The sequence below is a fragment of the Cygnus atratus genome, chromosome 5 (genome assembly GCF_013377495.2).
Source record: "Cygnus atratus isolate AKBS03 ecotype Queensland, Australia chromosome 5, CAtr_DNAZoo_HiC_assembly, whole genome shotgun sequence".
In the NCBI taxonomy this organism is placed as follows: Eukaryota; Metazoa; Chordata; class Aves; order Anseriformes; family Anatidae; genus Cygnus; species Cygnus atratus.
In genome coordinates, this window is record NC_066366.1 from 11,626,689 (window position 1) to 11,650,117 (window position 23,429).

The following is a 23,429-nucleotide window of genomic DNA, read 5'->3' on the forward strand; positions in this document are numbered from 1 at the left end:
CGGGAAGGCGGGGCGGAGCGCGGGCACGGGGGTGGCTTCGGGGGGGGGGGGAGCGGCGCATGCGCGTGGCCCTCCATGTTGGGATGCGCCGCGTCGGAGGGGGGCGTACCGTGGGGGGGGGGGGGAGCGGGACGCCGTGCTGGGGGAGCCCCGGGCATGGAATTGGGGCGGGGGGCGACACCCCAGAGCCCAACCCCGGGCCCCCTGCGTGGGAAAAGGGGTGCCCAGGGGTCCGCCAGCCACACACAGCCCGCTTTTGGGTGGTTGTCCTGGGGCTGGGGGCTCGCCCTGAGCACCCCGGGGTGCCCTCCCCGCCGCCGGGGGCAGAAGGCAGCAGGAGCCGGAGAGCAAAAGGCAGGGATTTAATAACAAAAGCTACAAAAAGTATAAAAGCGGGAGGCGGGCACCGCTCACCCCACGGGTGCCACGGCGCGCGGCCGCCGCAGCGGCCCCCGGGTGACGCCCAGCCACCGGGAGCCCCCCGTGGGACGCGGCCCCCCGCGCGCCCCCACACCGGCCCGCGGGCGCTACTTGAGGTCCATGAAGCGAATGTCCATGATGAGGAGGAAGTTCTTGGGCAGGGGGCGAGGCGCGGGCGAGAGCACGGTGAAGACCTGGCGCTCCAGGTCGACGCCGGTGACCACGATGAAGCCGGCCACGCTGGTCTCCGAGATGTTGTCGTCGGCGCTGTCGGCCATGCTGACGCTCAGCAGGTGGTGCACCATGTCCCTGCCCGGCGTCACCGGCACCAGCTTCAGCTGGTTGTCCTCCTGCGACATCCCCAAGGGCAGGCACGAGTCCGGGATGGTGGGGGCCCCCACCTTGTAGATCTTCACGTCGGAGAACTTGACGTCGAAAGCGTGCGGGTAGAAGCAGCCCCGGAAGCCGTAGAAGTACTCCCGGATGCGGTCGTCCCTGCACTCGCGGCGGAAGTCCTTGGAGCGCTCCACCACCCCGCCGGATTTGGGGAGCAGCACGGTGCGCACGAAGTGGGGCAGGTCCCTCTTGAGCTCGTTGTAGAGCCGCTCCTGGTCCAGCACCACCACCACGTCCACCTCGAAGGCGGAAGCGGCGTGCACCAGCGCCTGGTAGCCCGAGCCCTTCACCCAGCCGCACGTGTTGATGACGCAGCCGCTCACCGAGGCGCGGCGGTTCACCTCGCACCGCTGGTTGAAGACGTCGGCCAGCCGGGACGTGATCTGCGGGGGAGACGGGGAGAGGTTTTGGGGCACAGCGGGAGCTGGGCTCTTCCCCCTGCCCGCCTCGCTCCCCGCAGCATCATCCCAAATAACCTCCTTTACTTCAGCATCCCAAAATTCACCCCCCAAAAAACCCTCACCATCACCTTTGGGCCCCGTTCCCGGGGTGCACAAGCCAAACCGCATCGATTCTGTTGGGGGGTGGGCAGGAGGTTTTATTCCCAAAGCGGCAGGAGGCCACACCACGAGGCCCTGCCCTGTTCTTAGGCACACGCTGACCATCAGCAACGTCCCTAAATGCGCTTGGCAGGTTTATTTACCGACACAGGAGCACTGCCCGACTTGCGGGCAGCCCCCTGGGGGGAAATCCATCCTCCCAGTCAGCAGTCAGGCTCAGTGCTGGAGCCGTTCCTACAACACATTACGAGGTCTCAAGGGTGCTCAGCCACACCAGGCGAGCTGCTCCCTGGTGTCCCACAGATGGGACAAGGGCAAGAGCGGGGCTGAGGATGGCTCTGGGCCAAACAGGGGCCTCCAACTGTCACCAAGCAGCAGGTGCAGCCGGACACTGCAAGTTCAGATCGGTTTCTTTGTGTTTTTTGTGGGATCTCTTTCTGCCCGGGGGGTCTCCGCTCACAGACAGCCTGGCTGGGGGCAGCAGAAAGGGCAAGGAAGCTGCGCAGCTTCAATCCTAACAGAGCTGGCGGGGCCAGGCTCCTCGCTGCGAGCTGACACCCGTGGCGAGCCCCGTGTCAGGGCTCACCCAGCTCAGCCGGGCACAGACGTGGTGTTACACAGTACCAAAACCAACTGGGTGACCCCAGACTCACGGAGGCAGGCAGGGAACCCCTGCCCCGCTGCAGGCGGGGCTGTCCGCGGGGCGAGGTCCCAGGGGCTCACCTTGTTGTAGAGCTTGATGTTGGTGCCAGGCGTGGTGGAGCCGAAGTGGTAGACCAGCGGGGCCTGGAGGGAAAACCCCTCCTCCACGTCCGCCGGCCGCTCGATGTAGAGCGCGCCCATGGTGCCGGGGATGGAGACGGAGCCCTGGCCCACGTCCAGCTCCACGAAGGTGGGCCGGCGCCCCAGGCGCACGGCGTAGTTGAGCAGCAGGCGGCACACGGTGGACTTGCCCACGTCCGTGGGGCCCACCACCATGACGCGGGGCCCCCGCTCGTCCTCGCGCTCCGCCTGCCGCCGCATCTGCTCCAGGGCCGTGTGCGTGTTGAGGTAGAGCAGCATGGGGGTGTCCTTGGACACGTAGGCCACCTCGGTGCGCCCGCTGAGCTGCACGGTGCAGCCGTGCCAGGTGAAGACGGCCACCTTGGCGCCGGCGTCGAAGGTGAACTTCTTGTTGCGGGTCAGCTCGGTGCCGAACACCTCGGCCATGCCGGTCAGCAGCTCCATCTGCACCGTCTGCGAGGCCTCCACCTCGAAGCGCAGCTCCGTCTCGCGCTCCAGCTCGAACTTGGCCACCTGCTTCTTCTCCTCGCCGCCGTCCTCCGCCATCTTGGCGCCGGCCCTGACGGGACGCACCGGGGGGATGCAGCGCCGGCGCCTCGCCCCTCACCCGCCGCCCCCGCCCCGCATCCCCGCCGCCCCCCCGGCCCCCTCAGCGCCCCCGGGCCCCTCCCGGTCCCCCCGCCCGGTTTGGGGTCCCGCCCCCCCCAACATGGCGCTCCCCCACCCGCCTACCGGCGCCCTGCTGGGGCCGCGGGACGTGCCGGAAGCGGAGGTCACTAGAGCCCGCCGGGAGGGGCGTTGCCATGGCAGCCGCGCGGGGCATCCTGGGTGTTGTAGTCCGGGCCTGCCTCACGGAGCAGGGCTCTGCCCCCCCGATTAATTAGCATCTCATTAGCATATAGCCCCCCCCCACACCGGGGGTCTATAGTCCTGACAGGGACTACCTATCAGCGTATGGCCCCCCCGGCGCCATTCACCTTGTGTTTGCACGCCACTCGCCCGCAGCCCTCCCCATCCTGCACCAAACTCATTTGCATCTCATTTGCATGCCCCTCCCCGGGGGGCCCTCTGCGGGGAGCTGAGGCTGGGGGGGGGGGGGGGGGGGACCCCGAGGTGACACCCGCCACCCTGTCTCTGCGGTGGCCCCCTCGGGGGTGACATCACAGCAGTGACATCACGGCAGTGACATCACGGTGGTGACGTCACGGTGGTGACGTCACAGTGACGTCACGTGGGGGATGAGTCACGGTGCCGTGATGCAGTCCCCGGGCGTGCGGTGCCCCCCCCATTCCCCCCCCCCTCCATCCCCACCCCCCTTCTCCCGCCCGGTGCCGGCACCGGGGACGGCGACACCGGGGACAGCGGGGACAGCGGCAGGTGGTGAGCGCGGCACCGACCCCCCCGCACCCCCACGGACCCCCCCCCCAGCCCCCCCAGACCCCCTCAGACCCCCCCAAACCACCCCGGACCTCCCCATCCCCACGACTCCCCCAACCCCCATGTCCCCAGGGGGGGCACACCGGGGACTGCCCCCCCCCAGACACTTGAGGGGGGGTCACAGCGCTGCCCCCTCCTCACTTTTCTCCCCTTTGCAGGTCGCCCCCCCCCCCCATTTCCAGCCCCTTCTCCCCTGGGGGGGCCCCGGTGCGGGAGGAAAGACGGCTCTCAGCACCCTGCTGCGCTGCTTCCCCTGCGAGCGGCTCTGCGGGGGGTGCACGGTGCCCCCCGCGCCCCCCCGGCCCCCCGGGGCCCTGCCATCCTCCGTGCCACCGCCACCGTCCCGCCGCCACCTGCCCCCCGCCGCCTGCCTGCCCCCCCGGACCTTCCACAGCTACCTGCCCCGCTCACACCGCACCTACAGCTGCGTCCACTGCCGGGCACACCTGGCCAGGCACGAGGAGCTCATCTCCAAGGTGCCCCCCCACGCTGCGCCCATGTCCCGTCCTCCCCCTAAATGTCCCCCCCGGGGCCCTGAGACAGCGAGCATCCTCCCCTGGGGGGGGCCCTGGTATATAGCGAGTGTCCCCGGGGTGCTGGGCGTCCATTTTGTGGGTCCCCGGGGTGGTGGGCACACCCGCGTGGGGTCCCCGGGGTGGTGGGCATCCATTCTGTGGTGTCCCCGGGGTGACAAGTGTCCCCACGATGCCCCTTACCCCTCCACGGTGCCCCCGTCATGGTGAGCACTGCACCCCAGTGTCCCCAGGGCACCAAGTGCCCCCCCTCCCGCCCGCAGTGCTGTCCCTGGGGTGGCAGGGGTCCTTGCTCTGACCCCCTGGAGGTCACCGTACCCCACCATGGGTGTCCCCCCCCCGTGGCAGTGCCCCTGGGTGGCATGGTGGGGCTGGGGGTGGCCCCGCTGGTGACTGGTGCCGTGTCCCCGCAGTCCTTCCAGGGCAGCCATGGCCGTGCCTACCTCTTCAACTCCGTGTGAGTACCGCGGGGCCCCCAGCGTGCCGGGGGCTGTCCCCGGGGCCAGGCTGTCCCCCCAGGGCTCTGGTTTGTCCTGAAGGGTGCAGGGGATGGGGGGGACGCCCCCGGCGTGCCCACGGCTCCTGGTTTTGCGCAGGGTTAACGTGGGCTGCGGCCCGGCCGAGCAGCGGCTGCTGCTCACCGGGCTCCACTCGGTGGCCGACATCTTCTGCGAGAGCTGCAAAACCACCCTGGGCTGGAAATACGTGAGTTGTCCCGTGTCCTGGCACCCCCAGGATCCCAAATCTTCAGGGTGGGCACTGCCCCCCGCATCCCAAAGCCTTAGCGTGGGCACCCCGGCACACCCCCGGCACCCCAAAACGTGCGGGGTGGGCGTTGCCCCTGGCACCCCAAACCCTCAATATGTGCTCGGGGTGACCCGGGCCCTCCCGAGCCGCAGGGGAGCCGGGCTGGGGGGGGTCTCAGGCTGCCCTCCCCCCAGGAGCAGGCCTTCGAGAGCAGCCAGAAGTACAAGGAGGGGAAGTTCATCATCGAGACGTCGCACATGGTGAAGGAGAACGGCTGGGACTGACGGCACGGCGGGGGCACCCCGCAGCACCTGCACTGGGGGGGCCCTGGCGCCGGGGTGCTGGCACGGTGTCCCCCCCACTCCGCACCTTCTTGGTGCCCTGTGGTGGGGGCACCCCGTGGCAGCCCGTGCCACCCGCCGGGGGAGCACAGGGCCCATCACCAGCACAGGGGGGCTGCGGGCAGCTTTTTTAGGGGAATAAAAGCTTTTTTTTTTTTATAGGAAGGTGCCAGGTGTCACCCCCCCGGCACTGCTGCTCTCCCCTCGCTTAGCCCCGGCCCTCCTGGGGGACACCTGGCACGTGCTCAGCGCTCCCCCGGATGTGCTGGTGGCGATAGCCCCCCCATTTGCCACCCCAAATAGCCTAATAGCCCCCCCGGGCTGCCTTCCCCCCTCCAACAGGAGCCCTGCAAGGGGTCAGAGCATTTATTGGGGCCCCAGGCCTGGAGCTTATGGGGTGGCTGGGGGCCAGGGGCTCTGCGGCACCCCAGGGGGCTGGGAGAGGTGGGGGGGGGGGATGAAGGGGGAAGGAGTGGGAGGGAGGGATGGGAAGGGGTAAGAAGGGAGGGATGGGAAGGGGTGGGATGGGATGGGAAGGGGGAGAGAGAGACGGAAGGAGGGAGAGGAGGAAGCAGGGAGAGAGGGAGGGACAAGGGAAGGAGGGAGGGAAGGGGAGGAGAGAAGGAAGGAGGGAGGAGAGGAAGGGAGGAGTGGAGGAAAGGGGTAAGAAGGGAGGGAAGGAAGGAGGAAAAAGGGAGGGAGGGATGGGAAGGGGGAGAGAGGGATGGAAGGAGGGAGAAGAGAAGCAGGGAGAGGAGGGGAGGGAGGAGGGAGGAGAGGAGGGATGGAGGAAAGGGAGGGGAGGAAGGAGGGGGCCATGCAAGGGCCTCCATGAGGCAGGTGTCAGGGCTGGGGGTCGCTGAGGCGCCCCATGAAGAGGGGGATGGCGCCGGCGTGGTCCCAGATGACGAAGAGGAATGGCTGCAGAGCCTCCAGCAGCAGGGCCGTGCGGGCCACCGAGGTGGCCATGGCGCCCGCCGCCTCCACGCCGGCCTCGTCCAGCGCCAGCACGGCCCGGTGCTGCGCTGCGTCCACCGCCACCGCTGGGCCCCGCGCCAGCCCGCACAGCTCCGCGTCCAGGAACAGCCCGTAGTCTGCAGCACCCGGCCTCAGCACCACCACGGGGACACGGGGGGGACGCGGGGGGACATGGGGACACGGGGGGACACCGGGGGCAATGGCAGAAAATGGGGGACGCTAAGGGATGTGGGGGACGCTGAGGGCATGGGGTTGTTGGGGCCGCCTGGGACAGAGGGGACATCGGGGACTCCTCCCGGGTGCTATAGGGCCGGGTGATGGGGGATGCCTTACCCATGTCGTGGACCAGGGACACTACGTCCATGGTGAGGTCGAGGTGCATGCGGGGCAGGGCGATGGCAGTGGCGCGCGTTGGGGTGCTGGCTGCCCTCTGCAGCAGCGCCAGGAAGGTCGGGGGGTCCAGCGCCCGCTCCACGGTCCCCAGTGCCTCCGGGGCTCCCCGCGGCACCAGCACCACCAGGCTCAGCCCCTCGCTCAGGTCCAGCCGCCCCACCTGGGGGACGGACCCGCGTGTCACCGCGGGGGTGACATCCCACCCGGATGTCCCATGGGATTGATGTCGGGGGGTGTGGGTACCTGGACCTGCAGGCGGGAGTCGGTGAAGGAGGCCACGGGGTACTTCTTGCTGGTCATGGTGGGCACGGGCACGGGCGGGAGGCCGGGGCGCAGGAAGGGCAGCGGCACCGTCTGCTTGGCCTTGAATGGCGTCTGCCACTGGGCTGTGGGGACATGGGACCCGTGGGGACGGGGGGGTCGTGGGGATGGGGGCCTCCAGGGTGCGGGGGGTGAGGGTCCCAGCAGGGCAGCTGCTGCATGAGTGCCCTCGGTCCAAGCCCTGCACCAGATCCTGGGCAGATCCCCGGGGCAGATTTGAGGACAGACCCCAGGACATACGCCGGGTGGGATCCCAGGGTGGGCGCTGGGCTGACTGCAAGGGCTGGAAACTGGGATGGATCCCAGGGTGGACCAAGGGAACCAGGGAGCCCAAGGACAAATCAAGGGAACTCAAGGGAACCCAAGGGCAAATCCCAGACAGATCCCCGGCTGGATCCCGGGTGGATCCCAGGCAGCAGCAGCATACCCTGGAAGTGGACGGCGCTGAGCAGCACCAGGCGTGGCTCGTGGGGCAGCTGGGCCAGCAGCTGGGGCAGGCGCCCGTGGGTGGCCTGGCGCACCCAGGCGTTGATGCGCTGCAGGTCCAGGCTCTCGTTGCCGCTCAGCACCTGCGGCAGGGCCTCGTAGAAGCGCAGCGACTCGTTCAAGAAGCGGGGCCGCAGGAACAGGTCTGCATGAGAGGCGCATCAGTCCCTGTGTTTGCCCCCACCACGGCTTCCCCCCACTGACACCCGGCTCACCTGGGTGGTGGAAGATCTGCGAGGCAGCCAGCAGCCCGGGCACGGCGGCCAGCTGCTGCAGGGCTCCGTGCACGCATGCCAGCCCCGGCGGGTAGCCCAGGACGGCGGCCAGGCGCTCCTGGGTCTCACCCCGGGCACCTGTGGGCGATGGCGAGGCTCAGCGGGCACCCATGGTGGCACCCGTGGGTGCCAGGTTGGGTGGCGGTGCCCCACGGAGCCCCTCACCCAGCAAGAGGTGCGAGAGCCCCAGGGCCACGTTGAGGGGGGAGAAGAGCAGGTTGGCGCCGGGCTCGGCCGTCTCCACCATGTGCCGGTAGAAACGCACGGCGAAGGTGCCCAGGGCCTTGGCCACAGCTGCCCTCTGTGCCCCCGTGGGTGCCCCGCAGGCCTCAGGGGGGTCCTTGTCGCCGGGGCACGGTGGAGCACTTGTGCTCGGGGTGCCAGAGGGACCCTCAGTGGTCCCGGGTGTAGGTCCTGCTGTGCTCCCGCTGGCAGTGGTCCCGGGCTCCTCGGGTGCTGCCTCTGGCTCCTGGGTTCCCGGGGGCTCCTTGTCCTTGAGGGTGACATCCAGGATGGGCTCCTCCTCAGGGCTGGGCGCAGTCGGGGACGGCGTCTCCACGTCCCCCAGAGGGCCTGGGGTAGGACGTGGGGACACCGTCCGTGCCGGCTGCAGCGTGACCAGGCTCAGCGTGCTGGAAGAAGCCTCCGGCGTGGGGACCTGGGCACGGGGACCCCGGTGAGGGTGGGCAGGGGGGCACCTGGGGGTGGGGAGCCCACGTCCCTGGGCCACACTTACCGGGGTTACAGCGGCAGTGGCTGCGGCCACCACCCACAGCAGGGGCAGGCAGAACTTCACGGTGGCCATCCTGGTGGGCAAGCACTGGTCAAGGCTTGTAAGGGCACCCAGCGCCCCCACTACAGCCCCCGGCACCCCCCCATTTGGCAATGCCCTCACCTCTCACCCCAGCACCCTGTTCCTGCACCACCTGTACCCACAAACCTTGCACCCCCAGCCCCTCGTGCCCCCTGCCCAACATCCCCCACCAGCCCTGGGCGATGGAGGAGGCAGTCCCCCGTCCCACCTGGGTGCTGGCGGGGTGCTCCCCGAGTGTCCGGCCGGGCGCAGGGGGGAACTGGCCGGCCGCAGGCCCGTGTGGTTAAAGATTAAGGAGGGCGGGAGGCCGGGGAGGCTTCCCGTAAATCAGCCCCGGCGGAGGGAGGGTGCAGGGGGGGCTGGGGGCCGGGCTTGGCGGGGGCACCCGCGGTGAGAGGTGCAGACCCAGCATCGCCCGACCCACCCCGCGGCGGCTGGAGGACCTGCCCCCCTCACGGAGGCACTCATTGGGAGGTGGGGTAGGGCAGCCTAGCCACCCAACTGCCCCTTCTCTATGACCCCTGAGGTGACCAGGGGCTGTCAAGCCACTCATCTGCCTCGTCTTTATGCCCCTTGTGGTGACAAAGGACAGTCTAGCCACCCAACTGCCCCTTCTCTATGACCCCTGTGGTGTTCTAGCCACTCAACTGCCCCGTCTTTATGACCCTTGTGGTGCCAAGGGGCTGTCTAGCCACCCAACTGCCCCCTCTTTATGCCCCTTGTGGTGCCAAGGGGCTGTCTAGCCACCCAACTGCCCCGTCTTTATGACCCTTGTGGTGCCAAGGGGCTGTCTAGCCACCCAACTGCCCCCTCTTTATGCCCCTTGTGGTGCCAAGGGACAGTCTAGCCACCCAACTGCCCCCCTCCATGGCCCCCGCAGTGACATGGGGCATTCTGCCCACTCAGGCTCGGGGTCGAGCTCCCTCACCGTGTCCACAGCAGACTTGTGGGGAGGTCTGGGTGCTGTGCCCCCCCCCCCCCCCCCCGCATCTCTCCACGTGGTGTAGGGGCCTCGTAGCCCCTTTAGGGGTGCCCGGGGGGGGATTCCTTGCCCCGTAGAGAGCTGCTAAGTGCTCTGGGGGCTCTGGGGGCTCCTGCCTCAAGGCCCCCACCCCTATTGCCCCCAGCTGCCCCCCCGACCTCCATGTTCAGGGAGGGGCTGGAGCCTCCTGCCCCGCCCCTGAGGGGGGTGGCCTCGGGTGGGTCCCACCCCAAGGAGCTCGAAGGGACACCGGGCACCAGGCACTGGGCACTCGACGGCCATGAGCAGGAGACTCGCGGTGGTGGGTGGGGGCATAGGGGGTGGTCTGGTGGGTGCCCACCCTAATGGGGCGGGGGTCCCGGTACTGGGGTGCGGGGGGGTGCAGGGGGTTGGTATTTGGGGGCAGGGGTCGTGGGGGGATGCTGGTGGCACTGGTGGGGGTGCTGGCCCCGAGGTGAGGGCGCGGGGGGGATCCCGGTGCCGGTGGGTGTTGGTGTCGGTGGGTGTCAGTGGGTGCTGGTGGGTGTCGGCACTGGTGGGTGCCGGTGCTGGTGGGTGTCGCTGGGTGCTAAAGGGTGTCGGTGGGTGCTGGTGGGTGCCAGTGGGTGTCAGTGGGTGCAGTGCCAGGAGGTTCCCAGTGCCGGGCGGTGTCAGTGGGTCCCGGTGCCGGGAGGTGTCGCTGGGTGCCGGTGGGTGCCGGTGGGTGCCGACTTCCAGTTTCGTTTCCCCGACGGGGCGTGTACCGGGGGTGACCCCGCCCCTTATCTCGCCCCCCCCCCCCCCCCCCCCGCAGGAGCTGGAGGAGGCGCGGCAGTGGAGGGGGGTCCGCGATCTGCATCTGCTGGGGGGCGACGTGCTGCGCTGGAGGGGGCTGCTGCTGCCTGTGAGTGGGGGGAGCTGCGGGGGGTCCTGGCGTGGGGGGGTTATGGTGGGTCCTGGGGGTGGGGGACGTCTGAGGGGGTCTTGGGGGGGATGCCCTGGGAGTAGGGGGTGTCACAAGGGGGTCCTGAGGACAGGGGGTTCTGGGGGTGGGGAGGATACAGGGGAGGTCCTGGAGGGGGACACAGGGGCATGAGGGGTGCTCGGTGCACAGGGGGGCCATGGGTGCATGGGGTTCCCAGGGGTCCTGGGGGTGCACAGGGGTCCTTGGGGACACGGGAGGGGTGTATTGTGGGAAGTACTGGCGGGGGGCTTCCCCTGGGGACACCGTGCAGAACCCAGGGGGCTCTGGGTGGGGTTCCCACCCCCCCATGGGGGCCACGGGGCTGCGGATGCTCCGTGGGGGCTATCCCAGGGGGATCCCCTCTGTGCCTGGGCGGCACTGGGGGGCTGAGACACCCCCCTTTGTGCATCAGAACAACCCCCCCTACAACACGGGCGCCTTCCGCTTCGAGCTGGCCTTCTCCCCACACCACCCGCTGGCCCCCCCCCGCGCCAGGCTCCTGACCAGCATCTACCACCCCGGCGTGGACGAGGATGGCCACGTCTGCCAGCCCCTCACGTCCCCTGACCACTGGCAGGCCACCACCCGCGCCGTCCACGGTGGGTGCCGGGGGCTGGGAGGTGCCAGGGTGCGGTGGGTCCGGGTGCTGACCCCCCCTGTGTACCCGCTGCAGTGCTGCAGGACCTGCTGCTGCTGCTGGACGGCCCTGACACGGAGCGGGTGATGCGTCTGGGGCTGGCCCGTGAGCTGAGCGAGCAGCCTGAAATCTTCTGGCGACGTGCAGAGGAACACACCCGTGGCCATGCGGAACCGCGGCCCGAGCCTCCCGGGTCCTGAGCTGAGCTCAGGACCCCAGCGCCATTCTGAGCCCCCCCGGGGCCTGGACATTGCCCCCACCTTGGTGCGCTATAGGTCCCCACACTCCATACATAAAGTAATTAATTTATTGCTGCTCCCGCTTCGTCCCCATGAGCCTTCAACACGATGGGGTCCCCCAGAAAAAGAGACAAGGCCGGGCACTGCAAACCTTTACTGCCGGGGATCCACGCGGGGGGACGAAGCGCTGGGGTGGGGAGCGGGGTGGGTGCTGGGGGCCGGGGAGGGGGCTCAGCGCTTCTTGGTCTTCACCAGCCCCTTGGCCACCAGGCTGCGATACAGCTCCTGCACGTAGGTGTAGACACACTTGGCATCGGGCACTGCCAGCCGCAGCATGTCCTCCACGTCCAGCAGCGGGGCGCAGTCGGCCCGCGCCCTAAAATCACAGAACCAGAGTCATTAGGGTTGGAAAAGCCCTCCAAGATCATCTGGCCCAACCGTCCCCTACCACCCATGTCACCCACTGACCCATGTCCCTCAGCACCACATCCAACCTCTCCTTGAACACCCCCAGGGACGGTGACTCCACCACCTCCCTGGGCAACCCGTCCCAGTGCCTGACTGCTCTTTCTGAGGAGAAATGTCTCCTCGTTTCCAACCTGAACTTCCCCATGGGGCCAAATATCACTGTCCGGAGGGGACAGGGATGGAGATGGGGACGGGGACGCGCTCACTCTGCGGTGGCGAAGGCCAGGGTGAAGTTGTGCCGGCGGTCGTGGGGCTCCAGGCCGCTGTAGTCGAAGGCGTCGGGGAAGAAGCTGTGGACGAGGGCGCAGAAGGCCAGGCCGCTGCCCCAGCTCCCCGAGAAGTTCTGGATGTCCACGTGCTGGGTGGGCAGCGGGGGGTCAGGGTGCCGGCAGCCCCCCCGTCCCCCCGCCCCGCCGCCCCTCACCTGGTAGCCGCGGGTCCTGGCGCGGCACCACTCCAGCAGCATGGCCTTCACCGAGCCGGCGCCCCCCGGGCGCTTCAGGTGCGGGGCCGGGCCCTTGGCTGCCCTGTGGCCAACCCGCTCCGTGGGGCAGCGCCCGGTGTCCCCCGCGAGTTCGTTTCCCTCACGGGGCCCTTCCCCAGGGGCCCCCCACCCCGTGACCCACGTCCCCTGTATCCTGCCCCATGCCCACCTCCATCCTACCCACCCCATCCTGCCCCGTGCCCACCTCCTTACCCCAGTGTCCCCCCTCGCCCCGTGCCCCCACAGTGTCCCCTGCTGTCCCACGTCCCCCCGTTGCCCCATGACGACACCGTTCCCTCCCCAACTACTTTGTGCACCCCGCTCCCCCCCGGCCACCCCATTGTGCCCGCATTGCCCCTTGCCCCCCCCCCCCGGCTCTACTCACCCTCCAAACTTCTCCAGGATGGCGCTGCGCCCCTGTGCCTTGGCACTCGCCCGTGGCCTCCCCACGGCCACCACCCTGGGGGGCGCCCGGTCCCGCGGCCCCCCTGGGGACGCACCCCTGGGGACACAGGTGTGGCCACCGTGCGTGGGGACAGGGGCACCACTGGGGTGCCACCTACGGGGATGGGGTGGCACCCGTGGGGACAGCTGGGTTTTGGGGTCCCACCCACTGGCTCTCACCTCTCGCTGCCTCCCGAGCCCTCAGCACCAGCTGCGGGGGAAATCAGAGGGGTCAGCGGGGTGGGTGGGGGTGCGAGGCATGGGGACACCCCCTGGGGGCACCCTTGGGTGGGGGATCCCAGACTGAGGGGCATCCCTGGGCTGGGGACAGAGGAGACCCTACAGGGAGGGGATGTGGGCATCTATAGGGGATCTATAGGGGACTCCAGTGTCCCTGCCCAGTACGGCCCTTACCTGTGGGGGATGTGGGGGACACAGGGGACAGGGGAGACGTAGGGGACATGGGCGACACAGGGGATGAGGGAGAGAGGGGGGACGTGGGGCTGGTGGCCCCCTCTGTGGTGGGTGAGCACGGGGGGAACTCGGGCCACAGCTCGTCCTCCTCGTCCTGCAGCCAGGTGGGCTCCTGCCGGGCCTGCGGACACAGGAGGGGTGGCAGCGGGACGTGGCACCGTGTCCTGCCCGGGCCCTGTCCCCCCATCCTCCTGTCCCCCTGCTGTCCCACTGCAGCTCAGCCGCCCTCCCGTGCCACCCCGATGTCCCTGCCCCATGCCACCCCCCTGTCCCTGCCCGTGCCACCCCAATCATGTCCCCTCTCACCTGCCGGCCCCGGGGGCCGCCTGCTGCCACCGGCTCAGCCTTCTCCTGTGGCGTGGCCTCCTCCAGGCCCCTGGCCTCCCCATCGGCCTTGCCCCCAGCAGCCTCTGCCGCTGGAGGATCCATCACAGCCTTCTCCGCTGCCTCCCCATCGGCCTTGCCCCCGGCAGCCTCCGCTCCCTCGGCCTCCCTCCCGGCATCCTTTGTTGCCTCGGACTCGCTCCCGGCACCTTTCGCAGCCTCCACCTCGCCCTCATCCCTAGCAGCCTCCGTTGCCTTGGCCTCACCCCCAGCACCCTTTGCTGTCCCCCCCTCAGCCTCACTCCCGGTGTCCTTTGCTGCCTCCGCCTTGGCCTCACCCCCGATATCTTCTGCTCCCTTGGCCTCACCCCCAGTATCCTTTACAGCCTCCACCTTGGCCTCACCCCCAGTATCCTCTGCTCCTTTGGTCTCCCCCCCAGCATCCTTCGCTGCCTCCGCCTTGGCCTCACCCCCAACATCTTCTGCTCCCTTGGCCTCACCCCCAGTATCCTTCGCTGCTTCCACCTTGGCCTCACCCCCACCGTCCTCCCCTCCCTTGGCCTCTCCCCCGGCACCCTTTGCAGCCTCCCCCCCCGCCTCTCCCCCAGCCTCTGCCGTCCCCCCGGGTGGCTGCGTGGGGTCCCCCATGATGGGGGCGGTGGGGCTGGGGTCTCCGGGGACAGGGTCTCCTGGGGGGGCTCGCTGGGGCTCCATGCTGCTGCTGTAGGGCCGCAGGGCTGTCACTGGGGGGCTGGCTGTGTCCCCCCAGCCCCTGCCCCCAGCCTCCCCTTGTCCCTGCTGCCCACAGTTTCTGCACTGGCAGCCTCACTCCCCCTGCCTCCCCCCATCCCGGGCTTTCCCCCACCCCAATGCCCATCTTCCCAGACCCTCTTCCCCCCCCCCAGCCCCCCCCATCCCAAATCCCATCCCGTCCCCCTCCCACCTGCCCTGATCCTCTCCCCATTCCCCATCCCGGCCTCCCCTCGGCCTCCCCATGTCCTCACCCTCACTCCATCCCAATTCTGCTCCCCATCGCCTTCCCCACTTCCCAACGCCCCCGTTGCCCCCCCAGCTCCCCCGGCCCCCAGCCCCCTGCCCCGTATCCCCCCCCAGCCGCTCTCACCGTCCTCCGGGCTCCGTCCCAGCCTCCCCAGCCCTGTCCCGGCCCCCGGTGCTATTTGAGCACTGCAGGTGCCGCCTTCAGTCAGCGGGGCTGGGGGGAGCAGGGGACACGCTGTGGGACGGGCAAGGAGGGGACACGGACGCGTGGGTGGCAGCAGGATGGCCAAACGGGGGGGACAATGGGGACAGCGGTACCCCCATGGGGTATGGGGAGGGTCGGGGGGAAATGGCATGTGGGGGACATGGGGACATGGGGACAGGAGGCGCATAATGGGACACGGGGGGACACAGGCATGTGGGGGGCACGGGGGGACACAAGGACAATGGGTGCAGGGGGGATATGGGGCACATGGGGGACATGGGGGGGTCACAGATGTGGGGGCTTGGGGGGACATGGGGACCACGAACACATGAGGGGACACAGAGGGACATGGAGCGCACAGGCACATGGGGGACATGGGGGACACATGGGGGGGACACTGGGGGGGACACGGAGGGGCACAGGGGGACAGGGGGGACACAGGAGAACGTGGTGGGACATTGGGGACGCAGATGCATGGGGAGACATGGGGGGGACATTGGGGGACATGGGGGACGTGAGGGGACGTTGAGGGACATAGGGGACATGAGGGGACATTGAGGGACATTGGGGGACATGGGGGACATTGGGGGCACACTGGGGGACATGGGGAACATGTGCGGACATGTGGGAACACTGGGGACATAGGTGACATTGGGGACATGCAAGGACAGGGGGGACACGGGGGACCCGGCCCCATTCGGGACCCCCGCCACACGCGCGGGCCCAGCGCTGGCCCCGCCCCCGGCGCTGAGGGCGGGCAGCGCCCGTCCCCTCCCGCTTCACCTCCCCCGCGCCCCGCCCCTCCATTCCCGCCCTCTCATTGGCTGGGCCGCGCGCCAGTCCCGCCCCTCCCGGCTCCTATTGGCGGCGAGCGGCGGCGGGGCGGGGCGGCGCGGCGTGCGGGCGGAAGCGCGTGGGGCGGCCGCTTCCCGCCGGGGGCCGCCATGGACCCGCTGCGGGCCCAGCAGCTGGCGGCGGAGCTGGAGGTGGACATGATGGCCGACATGTACAGCCGGTGCGGGGGGCTGGGGGGCCTGGGGGAGCCTGGGGGGCCTGGGGGCTGCAGAGATCTGGGGGTCTTGGGGGGGCTGGGGAATGGGGGGGGGCTGGGGGGGCTGGAGGAGCTAGGGGTCTGGGGAGCTGGGGGTCTTGGGGGGGTCCTGGGGGGCTGAGGGGTGCCTGAAGGGGGCTGGGGGGCTGAGAGGGCTGGGAGGCCCGAGTTAGGGGACACTGGGGGTGCCTGGGGAATGGGGGGGGAGCTGGGGGCCCCGGGGGGGAGCTGGGAGGGAACTGAGGGAACTGGGGAGGCTGGAGGAACTAGAGGGGCTGGGAGGGTCTTGGGGGTCTTTGGGGGGGGGGAGGGGGGCGATTTAGGGGACACTGGGGATGCCTGGGGAATGGGGGGGCTGGGAACATGGTGGGGGGAAACTGGGGGGGCTGGGGAGGGTTCTGGGGGAGCTGGGGGTCCTGGAGGAACTGCAGAGTCTGGGGGGGTCTTGGGGGGGGGGCTGGGGAATGGGGGGGCTGAGGGGGTTTGGGGGTCTTGGGGGGTGATTTAGGGGACACTGGGGGTGCCTGGGGAATGGGGGGGGGCATAGAGGGGCCACTGGGGAATTGCCTGTATCTGGGGGAGGCCTTTGGGGGTGTCAGAGGCTCCAGGGGGTGTCGGAGTTAGGGGACACAGAGGGTGCGGGGGGGGCACAGGGGGTGCCTGGGTGTGTTGGGGTGCGTGTCGGGGCTGTGACAGCGCGGTGCCGCGCAGGATGACGCAGGCGTGCCACCGCAAGTGCGTCCCCCCCCACTACAAGGACCCGGAGCTGTCGAAGGGTGAGAGCGTGTGCCTGGACCGCTGCGTAGCCAAGTACCTGGACGTCCACGAGAGGATGGGCAAGAAGCTGACAGAGCTGTCGCTGCAGGACGAGGAGCTCCTCAAGCGCATGCAGCAGGGCACGGGCACCGCCTGACCCCCCCCTCCGTGTCCCCCCCCCCCCCCTTCCCCCGTCAATAAACTGGAGGCCTTGGGGCCAGCTGGCTGCTCGCCTCGCCCCCCAAACCCACCCTGCAGTGTTTTGTCGGGGGTCTGTGCCCCCACGTCCAGCTGGGGGTCTGGCTGGGGGTTCCCCCCCCGTGGTGTCCCCCAGCGCTGTGTCCTTGAGGGGGGCACCCGGTGCGCCCCCAGCCCCACCCGTGTAATCCCTGGGATTAGGCAGAGCCAGGCTGAGCCCCTCGTAATCCCCTGCAGGGTGGGGAACGGGTCGCTGCCAGCCCCCAAGTGCTTGGGGGGGGGGGGGGGGGGGGGGGGGGGACAGTGGGGGATGGCTAGGAAAGACCCTGCGGGGACACGCAGGGAAATAGGGCAGGCAGAGAGGGGCATCTGGACAGGGACAACCCCAAAACACCACACCTGGACAGAAATAACCCTGATACACCCACACCTGGACAGGGACAACCCCAAAACACCAACGGGGACACTTTGGGGGCAGACACCCGAACCCACACACGCAGGGCTGGGCCAGGTGACGGACACCTACACGGGGAAACTGGGACAAGAAACCGGGAGAGGAAACCCCCAGAGAGGAACCCCGGCCCAGAGAGACCCCAGAAGAGGGGCGGCCAGTCCCAACCCCGTCTGTCTGTCCGTCCGTGCTGTGCCGCAGCGAGCCGTGCGTGCGCTGTGGCGCCCTGCGGGCCGGCGGCGGTGCCGGGGCCATCAATATTTCACGAGCAGAGAGCGTGCCGTGACCTGGAAAGGCAGCGCCGCAGCCAGCCGGGCCCCAGGCTCCCAAAATAAGACCATTTTTAATAAATAATTCCCAACCGCTCAGTGCCTGTGGGGGGGGTCTTTTCGTTCAGGGCGGGTGGAGGGCCGAGTCCTGGGGACCCCCCCCGCTCCAGGTGCCCCCAGCAGCTCAGGGAAACCTAGGGGGACCCCCCCAGGGATGAGGAGGGGTCCGGATGCCCCCCAAATGGGGCCGAGCCCCCCCCCCAAGGGTGGGCTCAGAGGTCGGGCAGGAGCAGGGCCAGCAGGGGCAGGAGGGCAGGGGCCAGGCGCGGGGCCGCAGCCAAGGGGACGTCGTCCCCAGGGGGGCCACGGGAGTCACGGGACGGGGGGGGCGGCCGGGGCTGGGACCCCCGCAGGTCATGGGGGGGCAGCCCGTCGCGGTAGAAGGCGGAGGGCGGCGCAGCAGGCAGGGTGCCGGGGCGGCCCAGCGCCCGCCCGGGGGTGCCCACTACGGCCACCGCACCACCACCACCACCACCACCCTCGTCCTTCTCCTCCTCCTCCTCCTCCTCCTCCTCCTCATCCTCCTCGGGGCAGGCGTCGAAGTCTTGGGGCCGCAGGTGGCGCAGGTCGGTGCCGCGGCGGTGCGGGGGGCTGGCGCAGGGCACGGGCGAGCTGGAGACGCGGGTGCGGCGGAACCAGGCCCAGAGCGGGCGCGCGCGGCAGTCGCAGGCCCAGGGGTTGGCGTTGAGGCGCAGGAACTGCAGGGCGGGCAGGGCGGCCAGCGGGTCCCCGGGCAGCGCCGCCAGGCTGTTGTTGAACAGGTAGAGGATGGTGAGGCGCGACAGGCCGCGGAAGGCGCGGCGGTGCACGGCGACCAGGCGGTTGGCGTGCAGCAGCAGGCGGTCCAGGCTGGGCAGCCCCCGAAAGACGCCCTCCGACAGCGCCCGCACCCGGTTCCCGTGCAGGAAGAGGTGGCTCAGGTTGGCCAGGTCGGCGAAGAGGTCATCCTGCGGGGCGGGGAGAGGGGACGTGGGTGGGGGGCATCCTGGGGGGCCACGGGCCCTGCCCCGGCCCCACGGGCATCGCGCATCACCTTGACCTCCTCCCATCCTGGCCCCATGGGTGTCACCTGTCCGTGCTCCGTGGGCATCACTCAGACCCCTGCCCCGTGTCCCTGCCCCACGGGCACCCCTCATCTCCTTGCCCCATGGGCATGCCTCATCTCCCCGCCCCAGGTTCCTGATCCATGGACATTGGACATCCCTCATCTCCATGCCCCTGCCCCACGGGCATCCCTCATCGTTGTCCCACATCCCCACCCTTCAGACACCAACCACCACCCTCTCCCCTGTCCTTGCTCCATGGGTATCACCACGAGCCCTCTTCCACATCCCATGACTCCACCTCACACCCTGTCCCCACACCCCGAGCACCACCTATCACCCTGCCCCGTGGGCATCCAGGAGAAGGCCCCGTGCCCTACAAGCTTCCCCCACCACCCTGCTCCAACGCCCCCCCCACGGCCAACCCCTTCCCCCCTGCCCCACGGGGCCACCTCCAGCGGTGCTGCCCCAGGCCCCTGCCCGAGCCGAGGCGGACCTGGAGGTAGAGCAGCCCGTTCTCCTGCAGGTAGAGGTACTGGAGGCTGTGGAGGCCACGGAAGATGCCGCTGGGCAGGCTGGCCAGCTGGCACCGGTAGAGGTGCAGGGCCTGGAGGCGCCGGAGGCCGTGGAAGGTGTCGGGCGCCAGGACGCGGAGGTGAGGGTTGTCACCCAGGTCGAGCTCCTCGAGGGCGGGCAGGTGGCGGAAGGTGCCCGGCTGGATGGAGGAGATGTTGTTGGAGTAGAGCCAGAGGGTGACGGTGCTGGGCCCGAAGGTGCCCGCCCGCAGCGCCCTGATGACGTTGTTCTGCAGGAAGAGGCGGCGGGCGCCGGGCGGGAGCCCCGCGGGCACCGAGGAGAAGTTGTTGGCCTGGCAGCTGACGGTGGGCGGCGAGACGTAGCACGTGCAGAGCGCAGGGCAGGCGGGTGCCCCGCCGGGCACCCACGCCAGCACCACCAGCAGCAGGGCCGCCAGGCGCCCGCCTGCGGGCACAGTGGGGCATCAGCCCGGGGGCACGGCCTGGGGCAGCGCCCCGAAGCCCCCAGCCCAGCCCCGCGCACCCGCTGCCCCGCGCAGCGCCCTGAGCACCCCACGGCACCCCGTGGAGGGCACCCCCAGGAGCACCCCAGGGCGCGGGCTGCCACCGGTCTCTCTCTGGCCCTAGGAGCTCCATGGGGCCGTGCCCACCCCACATGGCTGTGCTCATCCCGTATGGCCAAGCTCATCCCATACGGCCATGCCCAGCCTTGGGTCATGCCCCCAAGGCACTCTCCATGGCCATGCCCACCCCATATGGCCATGCTCATCCTTGGGTCGTGCACTCAAGGAACTCTCCGTGGCCGTGTCCACCCCGCATGGCCACGCTCCCCTGGGAGCCCTGTAGGGCCATGCACATCCCATAGGGCCAAGATCCCGTAGGAGCTCCTGGGGCTGTGCCCACGACCGTTTTATAGGATCATGCACCCCAAGAGCCCCACATCCACCCCACACAGCCCCGCTGCCCCAGGAGCTCCTAGGGCCATACCCAGGCTCACGTTCCCATAAGAACCTCCATGCCCACCTCACACCCCGGGGCACCCCAGGGGGCCGGGCGCTCCAAGGAGTCCTCGGGGCGCCCCTCACCGTCCTCACACCCCCTCCGTGACCCCGTTCCCGCGGGGTCTGGCCCCCCCCCGGGGGGTGATGCCCCCCAATCGCGCGCCCCCGGCGGCAGGGCGGCGCCACGTGCACGCGTTGCCGCGGCCACGTGCGGGGCAAGGCACGCGTGGGCGCGGGCTGACGCGCGCACCGGTGACACGCGTCGCCGCCGCTCCGGGTGCGTTTGCGCCCCCGTGTCCCCCCCCCCGCCTCGTCCCCCATATCGGTCCCCCACCCCCCACCCCCCCCGGGTGCAACCCGAGAGCCTCATCCATAATTCAGCCCCGCGGCCTGGCCCCGGGCCCGGAGAGGTGGGGGGGGGGGGGGGGGGAGGTTTTTTTTTGGGGGTGGGGGGGGGAAAGAGCGGAGCTGCCTTCACCGGGGGATGGGAGGCGGCTCTGTGTGTGTGTGTGTGTGTGTGTGTGCGCGCCCCCCCCGGTACACGGAGGGGGGGGGGGACGACGACGAGGAGGCGTCCGGCGCAGCTGCTCGGCGCCGCCCCCCTCCTCCGGCGCCCCGTGCCGGCGTGCGCCCCCCCGGCGCCCCCCTCCCGCGCCCCATCTGTCACTCCCCCTCGCCGCGGGCTGACTCAGTTTAGCGCTGAAGTCACCGGCTCCCGGGCACCGCTCCCCGTGCCAAACGCTCCCCCCCCCCCCAAACCCACCCCCCCGTCCCGCTTCCCTTCCCCGAGCGCGGCGCCCCCCCCCGGGCACCCACCCGCGGGGTACCCGCGTCCCCGAGGTGCCGCGGGGGGGCTGTAGGAGTCTCGGGGGTCCGGCCGGCCCCGCGCCCTAAATGCGCCCCGCGCCCTTATCGGGGTGCCCCCGGCCCCCCCCGGCTCCCCCCGAAGGCTCCCAGCCGAGGGGGCGCACCCCGGGGTGCTCCTCGCACCCACAGCGCGCACCCCGGGGGGGGGGCGCACGGCACCCGCGGCGCACCCCGGGCACCCTTGGGTGCCCCCGGGCTCCCCGCTCACCCCGGGCCCCCCCGCCCCAAGCCGCGCGCTCGGGGCTCACCCCCCGAACCTCGGGGTTCCCCAAAATCCTGGGCCGCGCCCCCCCGACGTCCCCGCAGCCAGCGGGAGGGGGGGGTCGGGGGGTCCCGGGGCACCCCCGAGCCGGGCCGTGCGGCCCCCCCGCGGCGGGTCCCTGCCCCCGGCCCGCCCCACGCCTACCTTGGGGCAGGTCCCGAGCCGTCGGGGGCAGCATGGTGGGGGCGGCCGGGACCGGGAGCGGGCGCTCAGGCACTGCCCGGTGCACGGGTGCTCATGGCCGGGACCGGGGGGGGGGCTGCGCGCCCCCCCTTACCCCCCGTTACGCCGCCGGGAGCGACCACCGCCACCAGCGCCGCCGCCGCCCCGGGGCATGGCACGGGTGGGCACGGCTGGGCACGGGTGGGCACGGCTGGGCTCGGTTCTCCCCGCGGCTCCCGGAGGGGCTGAGCCGTGCCCGGTGCCGCGCCTTATCCCGGGGCGGCCCCGCTCCGCCCCCCGCCGTTTAACCCTTCCCCGGCCGGGCCGGGCCGTCCCGTTCCGCCTCGGGGGGGGGGGGGGGGCGCCACGGGGGGCGCGCACACCCACGGGGGAGGCGCCCACCCGCGGGGGACAAAAGGGGACAAAAGGGGGACGCGCGGGGACAAGGGGGGAGAGCAGAGGGTGGGCAGTGCCCGCTGGGGGTGTGGGACCTGGGGGGGGGCCCACTCGGGACGCGGGGACTCGCGAGTGGGTGCAGGGAGAGTGGGGTCGGGAGGGGCGCACCACAGAGGAGCCTCCCCGGGATTTGGGGACTCGCCGCGGGGGTCCCGTGGAGCCCACGAGGGTCCTGGGGAGGTCGGAGGGGACGTCCCGAGCACGGGACACAGGGGGACAGCCGGGGGGGTGGGCTCGGGAGGTGGCCCCGCTCTGTCCCCACGCCCACGCGGGACCGTGGCGCTGTCCGCGGTGCCGGAGCGGGCGCTGTCCGCGGTGCCAGCCTCGGCGAGGCCGCCGGGGTTGGGTGGCTCCTGCGCCACCAGGGTGTCCCGCGTGCGTCCCCCCCTCCCGGCGTGGGGTGACAGCGGCCCCACGGGTGGGGAGGGGCACGCGTGGCCGTGCCAGGCTGCAGCGGCACAATCTGGCACCCGCCGTGTTTGCGGTGCCGTCTCCGGCGCGGCTCCCGGCGAGCGAAATATCACAAGCTGGAGAGACAGACGCTGGCGGGGAGCGGTGGGCGTCGCGGGCGGCACGGGGCTGACTCAGGGGCTGCCATCCGCTCGCTGTCCCCCCCCCCCCCAATTGTGTGTCCCCCCCCCCCCCGAATTGTGTCCCCCCACCCAAATTCCCCGGCGCAGCCCCCACGGCCTCTCCAGTCCCGCAGGGAGCCGGGCACCCCGTTGTGCCGAGGGTTGTCCCCGTCCTATAGGCCCCATGCGTGCCTGTAGGGTGCTGGGGGTGCGTGGTGTGGGGTGGGGGCACCCGTGGGCGCCCACCCGTGGGGACATGGCGTGGGGACATGGGGACAGGCCCTAGTGACCCTATAAGGCCTAGGGACGGGGACAGGGTGGCAATGGGGTGGCGGGTGGGTAGGGACGGTCAACGAGGGATTGGGGTGGAGGATGGACAGAAGGCGGATGGACAGACGGACAGGTGGGGAGGGAAGGGCAGACAGGAGGTGCTGGGGATGGCCGGGGGGGGCAGTGACATCGGGGGACGGCTGAGCAGCGGGACAGATGTTGGGGTGAACGGGTGGACGGATGGACGGGCGGAGGGGGCCAGATGGTGCTGGACGGACAGACGGACGGGTGGGTGCTGAGCAGCTGAATGACAGTGGGGGGGGGGGACGGGGGGGGATGAATGGCCGGGTGAGGGATGAATGGAGCTGGGGGGGGGGGCACACACACACGGGCGGGGGCTTGGGGACAGGGAGGTGACACCACGCCGCGGGGGGGACACGGGGGGGTGGCCGCGGCAGAGCGGAGCCGAGGCAGGGCGCAGCCGGGGGGGGGCGCGGGGGCGTCGGTCAGGGGATGGCGGAGCCGGGGGGGGGACACACACACACACACACACCCAGGGGGAGGGCTCCTGGCACGGGTGACCCCCGGAGGTCGCCCCCCCCCCGCCACGCCCGGGGGGAGGCTCCGGGCCTCGGCGGTCCGCCCCCCGCCGCGGAGGGCGGGCGGCCGCTGCCGGGGCCGGGGGTGAGTGCGGTGTCCCGGGAGCATCCGAGCCGGGCCTGAGCCCGAACCGAGCCGTGCCGGGCCGAACCGGGGCGGAGCCGCGGCGGTGCCATCCCCGGAGGGATGCGG

The 23,429-nt window shown here is 70.8% G+C and overlaps 7 protein-coding genes across 8 annotated transcripts; 3 read left to right on the forward strand and 4 right to left on the reverse strand.

Annotated features, from left to right (window-relative positions):
• Positions 1–342: 342 nt before the first annotated feature.
• CLP1 (cleavage factor polyribonucleotide kinase subunit 1) lies at positions 343–2,956 on the reverse strand. The gene is made up of 3 exons (XM_035549972.2): positions 2,892–2,956; positions 2,100–2,718; positions 343–1,199 (listed from the first exon to the last, which is right to left on the reverse strand). The coding sequence occupies exons 2-3, from the start codon at positions 2,703–2,705 to the stop codon at positions 528–530; spliced, it is 1,278 nt and encodes a 425-aa protein (XP_035405865.1). The 5' UTR covers positions 2,706–2,718; positions 2,892–2,956; the 3' UTR covers positions 343–527.
• YPEL4 (yippee like 4) lies at positions 2,869–5,248 on the forward strand. Its single transcript, XM_035550438.2, has 5 exons — positions 2,869–2,931; positions 3,755–4,072; positions 4,543–4,586; positions 4,726–4,834; positions 5,071–5,248. The coding sequence occupies exons 1-5, from the start codon at positions 2,869–2,871 to the stop codon at positions 5,158–5,160; spliced, it is 624 nt and encodes a 207-aa protein (XP_035406331.1). The 3' UTR covers positions 5,161–5,248.
• An 812-nt stretch (positions 5,249–6,060) lies between these two features.
• On the reverse strand, positions 6,061–8,475 carry SERPING1 (serpin family G member 1). Its single transcript, XM_035550437.1, has 7 exons — positions 8,407–8,475; positions 7,836–8,328; positions 7,611–7,748; positions 7,337–7,540; positions 6,832–6,974; positions 6,529–6,748; positions 6,061–6,311 (listed from the first exon to the last, which is right to left on the reverse strand). The coding sequence occupies exons 1-7, from the start codon at positions 8,473–8,475 to the stop codon at positions 6,061–6,063; spliced, it is 1,518 nt and encodes a 505-aa protein (XP_035406330.1).
• Positions 8,476–9,655: 1,180 nt separating this feature from the next.
• UBE2L6 (ubiquitin conjugating enzyme E2 L6) lies at positions 9,656–11,362 on the forward strand. Its single transcript, XM_035549971.2, has 4 exons — positions 9,656–9,767; positions 10,260–10,349; positions 10,822–11,008; positions 11,083–11,362. Exons 1-4 carry the CDS (start codon positions 9,747–9,749, stop codon positions 11,244–11,246), a joined length of 462 nt encoding a protein of 153 aa, XP_035405864.1. The 5' UTR covers positions 9,656–9,746; the 3' UTR covers positions 11,247–11,362.
• Positions 11,363–11,516: 154 nt separating this feature from the next.
• SMTNL1 (smoothelin like 1) lies at positions 11,517–14,127 on the reverse strand. Its single transcript, XM_050710818.1, has 8 exons — positions 13,735–14,127; positions 13,462–13,674; positions 13,096–13,267; positions 12,862–12,892; positions 12,623–12,739; positions 12,178–12,280; positions 11,960–12,111; positions 11,517–11,661 (listed from the first exon to the last, which is right to left on the reverse strand). The coding sequence occupies exons 1-8, from the start codon at positions 14,125–14,127 to the stop codon at positions 11,517–11,519; spliced, it is 1,326 nt and encodes a 441-aa protein (XP_050566775.1).
• A 1,440-nt stretch (positions 14,128–15,567) lies between these two features.
• Positions 15,568–16,741, forward strand: TIMM10 (translocase of inner mitochondrial membrane 10). Of its 2 annotated transcripts, none has more exons than XM_035549969.2 (2): positions 15,568–15,698; positions 16,446–16,741. In XM_035549969.2, the coding sequence occupies exons 1-2, from the start codon at positions 15,628–15,630 to the stop codon at positions 16,645–16,647; spliced, it is 273 nt and encodes a 90-aa protein (XP_035405862.1). In that variant the 5' UTR covers positions 15,568–15,627; the 3' UTR covers positions 16,648–16,741. The 2 variants fall into 2 exon arrangements, with proteins under 2 accessions (XP_035405862.1, XP_035405863.1); XM_035549970.2 differs by having other exon boundaries at positions 15,568–15,689; positions 16,446–16,728.
• A 939-nt stretch (positions 16,742–17,680) lies between these two features.
• On the reverse strand, positions 17,681–21,362 carry RTN4RL2 (reticulon 4 receptor like 2). The gene is made up of 3 exons (XM_035549968.2): positions 21,322–21,362; positions 19,008–19,492; positions 17,681–18,415 (listed from the first exon to the last, which is right to left on the reverse strand). Exons 1-3 carry the CDS (start codon positions 21,353–21,355, stop codon positions 17,681–17,683), a joined length of 1,254 nt encoding a protein of 417 aa, XP_035405861.1. The 5' UTR covers positions 21,356–21,362.
• Between the last annotated feature and the right edge of the window lie 2,067 nt (positions 21,363–23,429).

Excerpts from the sequence above, each read along its gene's own strand:
- CLP1 (XM_035549972.2), bottom strand. The coding sequence starts at position 2,705 with ATGGCGGAGGACGGCGGCGAGGAGAAGAAGCAGGTGGCCAAGTTCGAG. Across the intron at positions 1,200-2,099 it reads ACATCAAGCTCTACAACAAG|ATCACGTCCCGGCTGGCCGA; the intron begins GTGAGCCCCTGG and ends TCTCCCCCGCAG.
- SMTNL1 (XM_050710818.1), bottom strand. The coding sequence starts at position 14,127 with ATGGGGGACCCCACGCAGCCACCCGGGGGGACGGCAGAGGCTGGGGGA. Across the intron at positions 12,112-12,177 it reads CCAGGACCCGCGGCTACCAG|CACGTGGACATCCAGAACTT; the intron begins GTGAGGGGCGGC and ends CTGCCCACCCAG. Across the intron at positions 11,662-11,959 it reads CTGGCCTTCGCCACCGCAGA|GGCGCGGGCCGACTGCGCCC; the intron begins GTGAGCGCGTCC and ends CTGTGATTTTAG.
- SERPING1 (XM_035550437.1), bottom strand. The coding sequence starts at position 8,475 with ATGGCCACCGTGAAGTTCTGCCTGCCCCTGCTGTGGGTGGTGGCCGCA. Across the intron at positions 8,329-8,406 it reads CCACTGCCGCTGTAACCCCG|GTCCCCACGCCGGAGGCTTC; the intron begins GTAAGTGTGGCC and ends CCCCGTGCCCAG. Across the intron at positions 6,749-6,831 it reads ACTCCCGCCTGCAGGTCCAG|GTGGGGCGGCTGGACCTGAG; the intron begins GTACCCACACCC and ends TCCGTCCCCCAG.
- TIMM10 (XM_035549969.2), top strand. The coding sequence starts at position 15,628 with ATGGACCCGCTGCGGGCCCAGCAGCTGGCGGCGGAGCTGGAGGTGGAC. Across the intron at positions 15,699-16,445 it reads ATGGCCGACATGTACAGCCG|GATGACGCAGGCGTGCCACC; the intron begins GTGCGGGGGGCT and ends GGTGCCGCGCAG.
- UBE2L6 (XM_035549971.2), top strand. The coding sequence starts at position 9,747 with ATGAGCAGGAGACTCGCGGTG. Across the intron at positions 9,768-10,259 it reads TGAGCAGGAGACTCGCGGTG|GAGCTGGAGGAGGCGCGGCA; the intron begins GTGGGTGGGGGC and ends CCCCCCCCGCAG. Across the intron at positions 10,350-10,821 it reads GGAGGGGGCTGCTGCTGCCT|AACAACCCCCCCTACAACAC; the intron begins GTGAGTGGGGGG and ends TTTGTGCATCAG.
- YPEL4 (XM_035550438.2), top strand. The coding sequence starts at position 2,869 with ATGGCGCTCCCCCACCCGCCTACCGGCGCCCTGCTGGGGCCGCGGGAC. Across the intron at positions 4,587-4,725 it reads GCCTACCTCTTCAACTCCGT|GGTTAACGTGGGCTGCGGCC; the intron begins GTGAGTACCGCG and ends GGTTTTGCGCAG. Across the intron at positions 4,835-5,070 it reads CCACCCTGGGCTGGAAATAC|GAGCAGGCCTTCGAGAGCAG; the intron begins GTGAGTTGTCCC and ends CCCTCCCCCCAG.
- RTN4RL2 (XM_035549968.2), bottom strand. The coding sequence starts at position 21,355 with ATGCTGCCCCCGACGGCTCGGGACCTGCCCCAAG. Across the intron at positions 19,493-21,321 it reads GGCTCGGGACCTGCCCCAAG|GCGGGCGCCTGGCGGCCCTG; the intron begins GTAGGCGTGGGG and ends CTGTGCCCGCAG. Across the intron at positions 18,416-19,007 it reads ACGGGCTGCTCTACCTCCAG|GATGACCTCTTCGCCGACCT; the intron begins GTCCGCCTCGGC and ends CCCGCCCCGCAG.